Source organism: Mixophyes fleayi, chromosome 7 (genome assembly GCF_038048845.1).
Source record: "Mixophyes fleayi isolate aMixFle1 chromosome 7, aMixFle1.hap1, whole genome shotgun sequence".
Classification (NCBI taxonomy): domain Eukaryota; kingdom Metazoa; phylum Chordata; class Amphibia; order Anura; family Limnodynastidae; genus Mixophyes; species Mixophyes fleayi.
The window spans coordinates 26,951,439-26,963,573 of NC_134408.1; the positions used below are offsets into that span (position 1 = coordinate 26,951,439).

General features: G+C 40.6%; 2 protein-coding genes across 2 annotated transcripts in view; both read right to left on the reverse strand.

Annotated features, from left to right (window-relative positions):
- Positions 1-184: 184 nt before the first annotated feature.
- The window catches only part of LOC142097574 (heparan sulfate glucosamine 3-O-sulfotransferase 2-like), a 303,244-nt gene continuing 291,293 nt past the window's right edge, over positions 185-12,135 (reverse strand). The window contains exon 3 of the transcript XR_012678211.1: positions 185-200. The gene's annotated coding sequence lies outside the window, so the exon portion shown is untranslated. The remainder of the gene's footprint in view (positions 201-12,135) is intronic.
- The window catches only part of SCNN1B (sodium channel epithelial 1 subunit beta), a 62,547-nt gene continuing 59,943 nt past the window's right edge, over positions 9,532-12,135 (reverse strand). Inside the window, exons 12-13 of the mRNA XM_075179525.1 lie at positions 11,794-11,869; positions 9,532-10,117 (exon numbers count right to left, since the gene is read on the reverse strand). Of these exons, the coding sequence (XP_075035626.1) occupies positions 9,770-10,117; positions 11,794-11,869 (424 nt within the window). The 3' untranslated portion in view covers positions 9,532-9,769. The remainder of the gene's footprint in view (positions 10,118-11,793; positions 11,870-12,135) is intronic.

Below are 12,135 nucleotides of genomic sequence, written 5' to 3' on the forward strand. Positions count from 1 at the left end.
CTGTAGTATCGAAACGCGTCAGGCTTTTTATGTGCTGTTGATTTTTTGGGGACTGTTTTTGTGTTTATTATCTTCTGAAGTCTTGCAAGACATGAATATAAAGGAGGTTTTACTACTTAGCGGCATCTTTCCATACCCACGCTATCTCCCAATCTCCCAACTGCAAATATTGATATATAATACTCTCCACCCCTTCAAACCTCCAAAAATAATTATCGGCCATGAGAGGAAATACTGATATGGTATTATTTATCTCAGACCTTTATTGTGATCTTTTAGGACTGTTTTGTTCCTGAATATTCTGTCTATTATTGACTTTCTTATTTTTATGCAGGTTCCATTTATGGTGATTTTTATTATTATGCAAATATTGTTTTCCCATACCTTTTTAATTGTCCCACAAACCGAGCGCTTTCTACTATTTTATTTATATTTTCTCACGTACTGCACTGACGGATAGAGGAACAGCTGGTATAGGCCCTGCCACCTGGAGGCTGCTATCCAGCTACCCTAGCTATCCAGTCCTCTGAGCCTGCTTTGTCTGTAATTATATATTGTTTATTTGTACTGGTATCTATGGTATCCCCTTGTTTTATTGTGCATTATCTCACCTGTACCGTGCATGATTCCAGTAAGTACAGCGAACACCCCAATGCGAATATGGGAAAATCCCAAATGGGGGTCTGGCTAGGGTGTCACACCCTAATACCTCCCATTCTTGTTACCCTGGGAGTCTGGCTCTGATGAGTTCAGGAGGTACAGTTGACCCCGTGGTGCCTGGGTATGGGAGGTTGTCTCTGTGGTACAGCATTAAGGTTTCATATTAGGTGCTATAGGGGCTGCTAAAGCGAAAGCAAATAAAGCAATAAAAAACGTAAAGACAAAACAGGCCCAGATAACAGGATAGCTGGTGTCATGCTTGGGATTGTATGACCTGCAGGAGGAAGAGCCAACGTTTTATTTCTTGGAGCATGATTTAGAGTTCATCTGCACACTTGTATTACCGCCTCTGTAGTTTGAGTTGTGCGGTTCTTAAATCTAGCTTATAGATTAATGGGTGAGCAAAGATGTATCGATTATCATATCATCAACTCTGAACTTTGCACTCGGTTTATGTAGGAGCAAAATTTACGTCTCTAAGCAAATGTATTTTACGTCTGCAGCCGTTCACTTCACTTCCATGTGAGCTCTGCTGATTCATCTGTCTAAGCACAAGAGCCACAAGCACAAGATATGTGCAACACTAAATATGGATGCCAGGTGTGCATGTGGGAAGTGCATCATCTTTGCACCTTGATGCATTTACATCATGCAAATGCTCTTTTGTGCAGCTCTTAATGAGGCCTTTAGGAGGCAGGGCCTTTATCCACTGTTTGTTCATCAGGTCCAAAAATCTGCTTATATTTTATGTATTCCATTGTTTACATATGTACTACATCCAATTTGTATTTCTCAGGTTTTTTTTTAAGCTCCTAGTGAGACTAGGCCAGGTTCAAACAGCCTTGGACTGAGATTGACACAGCACTGCTTGAATTTGAAATGCTCCCAATTGTCAGTGTGAGACAAGAAGCATTAAACCTCTGGCGGGAGGGGGGAGGACTCTCACAAACTGTGTCTGTATCCTGGCAGAAACATGCTCTCTTGGATTCTTGCCCTCTCTTCTACTACGTCAGCCTTTGTCCTTGCCAGTCCCTTGCTCTCAGAAGCTTTTGATATCCCTTCTGATTTTCTCTCTACATGGCATAAGAAATCGAAACCTACAAGGGTTTTAGGTTGACTTGCAAGATTAAAACATGGTGGCTTGTACCCGGCCTAGTCAGGAAATGTGGTATGATGACCACTTGTCTAACCACAAAGGAAAGGTGTAATTAGCATCCAAAAATCTGGTAATTTAGCCTATAAGCATGAATGTGAATGATGTCGGTAGAATCCAAAATTCAAGAAGATCAACTTTTTTTTTTTTTACATTTAGGGGGTATGCCCAGGTTTATTAATGTTAATATGAAGCCCAGACATCCTAGAAAAGTTGTCTAGCTGTTAAAAAAGGTTAAAGTGAACTTCTCATCAATCTAGCAGTGGCTAAAAGGATAGTGAGGGTCATCTAAAAGTGTGCAACACCCTCGTGTCGTGGATATTTTTTTCAGTTGAGGCACTAAATGGCCTCAACTGGCAAAATAAATAAATATATATACTGTATATATCCCCGAAATGGCCCTACGCTAAAAAATAGACCAGAAATAGCAGCTGAAGAGACTGTATGGAAGCATGTGGACCTCCACATGAAGATATTAGCACCTGGTGGAGGTAAGCCCAGTACGTGAAGGTGCTTGGAGTTGCGGATTACCTAGATTTGTGCCCACATGCAAAATCAAGAGACATTTTTGTGGAAAAAGATATTTAAACAAGATTTAAGGAGTGGAGAGATGCAATTCACAGTGGCATTCCCTGGTTTACGTCTGGCTGTAGAGTCTCTTACTCCTTACGAAAGACAGACCTGATATCTTCTGAATTCCAAGATTAATTTCACTTTTTTTTAAAGAAGAGTGTCCTTAAGTCTTAGTAAGCAGGACTTTGAAGTCACGGTTTTACTGTTTTCACCATCTGCATTTCCAGTCAGGCCAGGAAACACGCAAAAGTGAAGTGTGGGTTTTGCATCTATGAATCTGAAGCCTGTCAAGTACTGTTTTTTGATAACCAGTCTCGGTAAGAACCAAGGTGTAATAACATTTATATAGCATAACACAATTGATTAAAAATATATTAGATACAGGTTAGAAAGCACTTCCACATCCTATGATCTGATAACTAATGTCTGCCTAATATGTTGGCTGAAATAGATCACATTCCAAGGACCTTTGTGCAGAGAAGACTTGTGCCAAAACCATGTGCCCTCCGTGTTTCATCATCCAGGACTTTGTCAAGAGGGATCAGTTTGATGCAGCACGGTGTCTAAGTGGTTAGCACTTCTGCCTCACAGCACTGAGGTCATGAGTTCAATTCCCAACCATGGCCTTATCTGTGTGGAGTTTGTATGTTCTCCCCGTGTTTGCGTGGGTTTCCTCCGGGTGCTCCGGTTTCCTCCTACACTCCAAAAACATACTGGTAGGTTAATTGGCTGCTATCAAAATTGACTTTAGCTTCTCTCTGTGTGTGTGTGTATGTTAAGGAATTTAGACTGTAAGCTCCAATGGGGCAGGGACTGATGTGAGTGAGTTCTCTGTACAGAGCTGCGGAATCAGTGGCGCTATATAAATAAATTATGATGATGATGATGCATAATGCTACAAGAATTAACAGAGGGAAGAACCCCCCCCTAATCAGCAGAAAGGGGTATGTGCGAATGCAACAATATGAATTATTTCGCATGTGGAGGCTGGGTTCTTAAATTTGCAGTAACTATTTCTTGATGTTATAATAACATAATTTAATTTTATAAATATTTGAAAAACAGTATTTGGCTATTTCTATTTCATCCTATCTGGGGGACACTGCTGGGGGACAGGTGTTATCTGGAGCTAGTGTTATGAGTCCTCACAGTAATTGTTTTCTGGCAGCTGTCCTCTTGAACTAGTGTTTTGAATCCCCACAGGTACAGTGTTGTGCTGCTCTACGCTAAGTTGTCTTAGGAAGTCTTCTATTAACCACTATTGTGTCTATGAAATTGAAGTGGATTTCTTTGAAGTCTATGGGGGGTATTCAATTGTTCGGCTTGACGGACGAAAAACTCGCGCTCTAAAACTATTACCGTTAATACAGTAATTACTCGCTGAATTTCAGCTCGCAGCTCCCTTGAATACCCCCCTATGTCTAGCCATTGTTGCATAATCATGTAACTTTTCCAGTACTTTCTGTAGTTTTAAGTCTCTGCTTGGACCCTTTTCAAATTAGTTTCTGCTGTTCTGCTTTCAATATTGAGCAATTTTTCTTTAAATATTCAATTTTCTTACATCTAAAACATGCTCTTGTTTCCTTACAGTTACAGATCCCAACTGTATAATAAGTGCTTTTTCTGTGTGACTTTCCATGTTATCATGTGTAATATCTTTTCTGTGCTGATATTCATCTATGAGTCTGGTTTTCACGAAATCTAGTCTTCTGTTTCAGGCCTTGTTCTCAGTGCACTGTATGTGTCGGGTAAACTGCACAAGAGTATGACTACTATATGGTTGTATTTTATATATTCTCCTATAGATCTGAGCTGTGATACAATTTCCATCAGTCCATGTATATGCTATTGCATATTATTTCATAGTATTTCACTTGCAAAGTCTTATTTGGTACATTTTTCTTAGTAGGAATTCTTTAGCGCATCCCACACAGCAATATTCTCATGTCTTATATGAATTAGCTGATCATCCTCAACTAATATGCTTATAGTTGCACATTCCTGTCTGCTTTTTCTTGTCTTTATTATTAATCTCTAGTCTGTGTGTGATTATAACTTCCCACAAGTCCTCTTTAGATAGCAGCATTTCAACTTTGAATTTCCACAGTTGATAGTTATCATTAATTTGGTTACTGATAGTGTTGCTTGCCATTATCTTCCTTTTTGTATATTTTTATTCCCTCCTGAGGTATGATACTGGGTTACTCATATTTGCTGTGCAGGTTCTTTCAGAGATGTTTCTTGTGCCTAGGTGCTTGTGACTGGATTCCTGTTGCTTGTATGTCTGGGCTCCTAGTGCATGTGTCTGGGCTTCTTTATGCTTGTATCCAGTGACCCAGTGGCCCACCGGGACACAGAGGAAATCCCTTAACTTTATCTTAAACTGTGTGGTTATGTCAGCATACAGACGGAACACATTTTGCATGCAACATCAACATGAGTAGACACCAGAAGATTCCGTGTACAACAGAGTACATTACTATTATACAGAGTTGATTGAGCAACTTCCATTTCTTTATTATACAGAGTGACAACACAATAACACATTTAGGAACAGTGCCACCTGCAGTCCCTCCAGTGTAATCACTCATGCAATATTAAGTCAGAATCTGTTGCAGTATCTCAACATCATGTAGAACTAGTGTTTTGAATTCTCACAGTGCCCCCCTCACTTTAAGAGCAGACTCTGGATGACGACACTCTAGGCTTGCTGGATTCAGCCTGGCAAGCAATGCAGATGTGTAAATATTGGTTGATTTAATCCAAGAGCATTCTTCAGCCCTTCCAGTACACCAGGTACTGCTCTCCTCTCCCAAATCTGCGAGATCCAAGGATCGAATGTCGATATTCTTGGTGGACCTCTATGTTCACTGCGGGAGGAAGATCCACCACTCATCTAGGAAATGGATCACTCACCAGTTTCAGAAGGGAAATGTGAAACACTGAATGGATCTGAAAAGGAGTTGGTAGCCGTAGCTTGTACTCCACTGGAGTAATATAACTGCTGATTGGGTACAGACCGGTGCACCTAGGCTCCAGTTTGAATGAGGGCATCTTCATTTGGTGGTTTAGTGTGGAGAGCCACACTTTATCGCCCACTGAGAACGCCAGCCAGTCTCCTCTGATCAGCTACCGTAACCGGAACACCTCAGCACCTGGATGGCATCGTGGGTTGCCAAGGATTATGGGTCGTCCATCTACAGCATCTGTGGCCATTTGCCTGTTTTTAGGAACCAGAGTTAGTTCCATTGTTTGGGACCAAGTCTATAAAATTCTCTATCAATCCAGAATCCGAGAAGGCCTCAGTCTCAACAGAGCAGCCCCCCTGGAGAGGAAATGGCTCATAGAAATACTACACAAACCAACTTAGTGATTTCTCTGGAGCTGCCTTTACTTACAACACTACATTAAATGATATATTTTTTTTTGCACGTGTGGAGTTAAGACTGGTGTTAACTGTCTGTAGCCTGGCTAAGGATTTACAACGTTTTTTTAATAATTTATTGGTTCTTTCTATTTCATTTATGGCAATGAGCTAAATTAGAGGGTTTGTTTTTTTGCCGAAATGGGAAAATGTATACAAGTGTTAACTTTTAACTATCTGTTACACTAAGTGATGGTCCGGGATTTAACGAAGTAAATACCGTGACATGATATTTGGTTATAAAGACACTGTTAAGCATTCTTCTTCCTCTTTACAAGCTGCTAAGGATACGCCATTAAACTGAACCGTTGGAAGAATGAATAACCTTTCCACACTCTGCCTGCACAGAAGGAGAGATAGGAGTGGCCATTTACATGTTCTTTAGCACCGGGTGAGGAAATATGAGGAGCAGGGCCTCAGACAAATGTTTTATTTGCACAGCGAGGAAGGGGGTGGTGGGGTCACTTATGAATAGATTTACAAGCAATTCGAACAGGTTTTCCCACACAATCGCCATGCTTAGTACTTCTACTACAGCCAGGCAATGGGTACGGAATGACATTCTCATAGACACAGACACACATTCAGATGTATTTTTAAACTGACATTTAGAATACCACGTTGTACAAGGCAGTTATACTGTTGGTTGAGACATCCGTATGGGGAGCTAGAGAGCTCACTTCTTATCTCATACCTCTAAAGATGACACTGGTTCCTATTGGTCCATGTCTCAGTGTTGTAACAGGTTTCTAGCCAATAGATGGGCTGCATTCTCATGAATGTTGGTTCAGCCAGCCTCTAGAATGTATTGGTCACTTGTACAGTTTAAATGGGTATCGTTGGCCTTTTTGCTGTTGCATGTTAATATAGAGGGAAATTGTCTTACAAGGTAGTATTTTAATATATGCCACTACTTATCCCAGCCATAACCTACTTGGGTATGCTCTGGTACCTGTACAACTACAAGTGTCAGCATGCACATGGCTGTCAGCGCATTCTGGCACTGGTAGAACTACAAATGACAGCATGCCTGTTGGGACCTTTAGTGCCACATTGTAAAGTACTAAAAAACAAACAAACACACACACTGTATTAAGACTCTTCCAATTCCTCATTTCTTATTGCGTACCTAAATCTTAAAGGATCTTCTTCTTTCTTCTCTTCTTCTTTCTTCTTTGGCAATCCAGTGGTTACAAATAAAACATCCTGCTAGATGATGCAGAGCTTACTGCTAGCACAGCTGCACTGCGAATGACAAGCCAGGGAACTGTCTGCAAGTAACCAATCAGAGCTTGCGCTTGAAAGCTGGAAGTAAGTTCTACTCTAAATGAGGGAAGAAGTTTCCAGGCTGTATAAAGCCACATTCTGCACACTAAGACGTTCCAAGAAAAGCCATTTGAACAGTTAGAGGAATGTTAGCAATAATATAATTGACATTACATTTTGGTATTACTAAATATTTAAGGATTTTATCTTTGGAGGGGGGAAATTGTAAAGATCAATGGCTAAATAAATAGACTTATTTGTGTGCCTTAAGCTGGCCAAACACATGCCAACCCAGGCTTCAGTGACATTATCGCTGTCTTATTTGACCACACACATAGCTAAAATTAACTAAATCTGTCTGTTTGGGGATTATAGTGCTGGAAGATGAACAAATTTCAGATATGCCTGATAATGATTCAGTAAACCTAGGTGTAGACTTAACAAAGCTCATCAAAGCTTCTAAAGAGGAAAAGTGTTGCCCATAGCAACCAATCAGGTTGTAGCTATCATTTATCTAGTACATTCTAGATAAATGATAGTTAGAACCTGATGGAACTTTTTTAATATACAGATGACACATGGGGGAGGTTAAGGTCAATAATCTGTGTAGTGATTTTGTGGAGATTGCGAGACACAATATTGATCAGGGCTCAGTGGGGGCACCATTTTATCTTGCACACATCACTTCTTGAGCATAGTGGCGGTGTTGACTATATTTAATTGATCCAGCAGCTGTTTTAGGTGTCGTGTAAAACCTCACAAATTAAATAGTTTCTGTTGTGCCATTAATCAGTAGGTTGTCCTATTCTGTAATTGTTTATGATTTGTCTCATAAATGATCTGATTTGGATGATTTTAAGGCTAATTCAGTGAATGCAGAATATTTCTGGCGCAAAGCGTCGCTGTGAAATATCTTTGGGTCTCTACAATCTGATAAACAGGTCCTCCACCTACCCTCAAACTAGAAAGTACAATACAGATTACTCTCTGTTGGCTCATATCCAATGCAATGGCTAAGGCTGAAAATCTCTCCCGATGCGATATCTGTAACGATTTTACCAATGACAGAAGGTCGCGATCAGCCTGCTAAGTCATGTGTACATGTTTTACAAGATTGACCTTTAGATCTGTGCTCTTCATCTGTCATAAGCATCGACTGAAAAGATTGTGACTCTGTACACTCTATGGAGATCTGCCTACACTGCTGATCGTGAGTACATACACGCTGCAGGTGCAGATTTTTAGTACGTTTATAAAATCAAATGAAACGATATAATGTGCTTTGGATCAATAAAACATGATCGTGGGAGCGTACACACTAATGCGATATCGGACCTATCGGTTGTTTATCTTGTGATTGGCAAGATAATCGGGTGAAAAACCTGTAGTGTGTTCCCAGCCTAATATATGAAGCAGACCTCCGATTTGACGGTTAGTAAACACATAACAGACCTCCAATCTGGTAACTAAATCTGGTATCTAGTTTCTAAAACAGGTCTCACAATGTGGTTGGCAGTATAGAGCAGATCTCACAATGTGGTTGCTAGTATATAAGACCATACAATCTGGTTGCTAATATAGAGCAGACCTCCACATTTTGTGGCTATTGTACAGTATACACTTTTTTCAGTGCCCTGGGCAGGGGGGCATCTCCCTCCCCCCCCCCCCCCCCCTGGGCCGGTCCTAAAGTGGGCTTCTTTGGGCTGGGACACTGCTCCATCTGCATTTTTTTCCATTAAAAGTCAAGTCTTGCCCCCCGGGCTAAAATTTGCCAACCCTTTTCTGGTCCTACATGGCTACCAACTCACATGGTTTCACTGTGAAAACAGTGATGTGAAAAAGGGAAAACGGAATCTAACAGGATTCCAACCTTAGTGCAGTCATTGGGTACAGTACACTTCCTTTAGTCAACTGCAGCCAATCTGTGTTTGCCAAGGGCTCTGCTCTGCTGTCCTTGCTGAACAATTTTAATAAATAAATACGTTACATAATTTCTTATCAGTGCGCTAAGAAATGAAAAATACGATTGGTCATAAATAGAAATCTGCCCACACTTCCTCTGTACAGTGCAAGGCTCCGTACATTGAGTGGTAAAATCATCTTGTGACAGAAGTGATAACTGTATCTCCATAAATCCTGTTATTTTTACATTTTAAACTAAAATTAAACTATACCTCTATGTGCCACTTTTCTGACTGTCCTAGGAAGACCTGGTTTACTGCCACTTGAGGAAATCCATAAATTGTATTGCCTATTTTCCAAGAATTAATACGTTTGATGTATCAGGATATACAGAATTAGTGGTCAAAATACAGAAATAATTGTTTTGACTATATTAGGCACCCAAAACAAGCAAGTGGCGGCAGCTGTTGGCCGATTAAATATTTATGGTTGTCCCAGTTTTCTCCCATCAGGAATATACGGACCCTCATTAAAATAAGCGGTAAGATAAATGTAAAGTATTTAAAATAGCCTTTTATTTTATATTCTAACCCGTCAAGTAAGTTAATAATGGAAATGTCCAGTACTGAGGGTTTTTCTCAAAAAATATTGACATTACTTTATTTCTCCCTAATATTTTAAGCTTATAACATAAGGTTAATAGTTCCTGAAGGTGTTAATTAGAATAGTAACTGATTCATAGATTAATAATGGGTGTTAGTTGTGATAATTAGATCATCTTAAAGTTTTTTCTATTCCTCATCAGTCGATATTGCTTCAATCGCATCCATGTCTTTCACCCGTAGGGAGTCGTACTTTGGAGGTGGGGTGCCTGGTATTGGCATATCGGTTTGGTTTGCATCTTCGTGATGGAAGCCTGGATTAGAGTAGGCTTCTACCAGCTCGGATACTGTGGGTGGTGGATCCGCATACTCAGGGCGGCGTCTCTTCTCTCTTCTCTTTCTGTTCCAGCCAAGGAATTTAAGTATGGTGATCCAAATGCAGTCTATGATGATCTCCCCAAATTCAATGATGCACAGGACCGAGCCGCCCATCCAGAACCCAAATTGACCTCCCAAGTTTGACAGTAGCCACACGACCTGTAGAATAAGACATATGATGGGTGGAAGCCAAACAGTGACTGTAATAGGGAACAAAGGGGCTAGTTCCTAAGCTAGAGGACTGTCGAGAACCTAGAAGTTCCTTATTTAAACCCAATGGCTACAGTGTGTATTAAACAGCTTGTGATATTATTCTAGTAAACTTGGGAAAATCTTACTATATACTGTAAAATACATTATCTGTAGTATGCGGTTTGTTGTCTACTTTAAAGAACATGTGGTTTTAGGGATCTTGTGTATTCTGGTGAAAGAGTGGTCATTCTCCTTAACAGTAATGGGGTTTGCTGTCTATTTTAATGAACTTGGGTTCTGGGCTATTTACAGTAAAACACATATGGTATGGAACATCTGTATTCATATGAACTTCGGGAGAGGAGCAGCACGGTGGCTAAGTGGTTAGCACTTCTGCCTTACAGCACTAAGGTCATGAGTTCAATTCTCGACCATGGCCTTATCTGTGAGGAGTTTGTATGCTCTCCTAGTGTTTGCGTGGGTTTCCTCCGGGTTCTCCGGTTTCCTCCCACACTCCAGAAACATACTGGTAGGTTAATTGGCTGCTACCAAATTGACCCTAGTCTGTGTGTCTGTTAGAGAATTTAGACTGTAAGCTCCAATGGGGCAGGGACTGATGTGAGTGAGTTCTCTGTACAGCGCTGTGGAATTAGTGGCACTATCTAAATAAATGGTGATGATGATGATGTTGTATACTGTACTGATTGTGTAGGCTTTCTCCTTGCAGTAAGGTATTTGGAGTATGTGCTTGCACCGTATTGAATGAACTTAAGGAGAGGTCCATGATGTGTATAGAAAGTGAGTACTGGGTTTTATGTGTATTCTAAATAACATTGGTTCCTGGATTTACTATTTACAGTAAAATTCATAACATGGGATATGTACAGTCTAAAGTAACTTGGGCAAGATACTTGTCCAGGACTCAAATTTTATATAGAAATCCATACAGATATCCGGGCGCTTCCGTCAGCCCAGCTAGTACGGTCTCAATATGCAACAGCCCCTCCCGTTAGATGCTAAGTTTTGTACCTCCGCACTTCACATAAAATTAGGGGCATTTGAAACCTAACTAGGCACATGGCATCCAGGGCCGGCGCTGGCATGTACAGAGCCACCTTGCTGGACTTCCCCCGTACCCTAGCGTTTATTTCGATCCCTGTTCTGTTCAGAGCGGGGACTCGGATGCTAAGGGGGTAGACACCCACAGCAAAAAAAACATTTTTTTACTGGGTGGGTGTCGCGTTAAGCATGGCACCCCTCTGCCACGCTTACCATGGTCTCCGCCAGTCCTTATGCTATCACAAAAGAACCCATAATGACTTTAGTATTACCCAGGGCTCATCGTAGTCTTCATACTAAAAGCAGACTGAAAGTGGACAGAAATATGTAGAGGAATGTACTTTTATGGACTGTGGTATCGGCAGAGAGATTACAAAGTAATAAAAAGGTGATAAATACTTCTGTTATATCTCCTTTCCTAAGTAAAATCAATATTGTTTTAACACCAACAGAAAGTTCAGTAGCTTCCACTAAAGGTGTTTGTATCACAGAGATATCAGTCTGCATGTTCTTCTTATTCATTATTCTATATTCCCGGCTCCACTGCTCCCTCCCTCTCCTCCCCACAACAGGTGAACACTCACGTTGGTGGTGGCCGACTCTGAAATAGTGCGGTAATTAAATTCTTGGAAGTAGATGTTCAGCATAATCATGCCATTTCTAAAGATAAAGACATTGAAAAGTTAAAACTTTTTACCATTTCCATTTATTGGTGGCATTGTGTTGTATGGTTTCCTTATCTACTTAAGTTCTTTGTTCTCAACACAGGCAATTATTTAAATGACTAGAGAAGGAGCACAGTATACATGCTACAATTTTAAATGGACAATTGCTGCTGTCCAATCAGATTTGTCAGCCCAGTTTCACTGATCAGTGCATGCATTCATATGTGGCACTGGAGAAGTGGCTAGAGTTGGCAGGGGTCA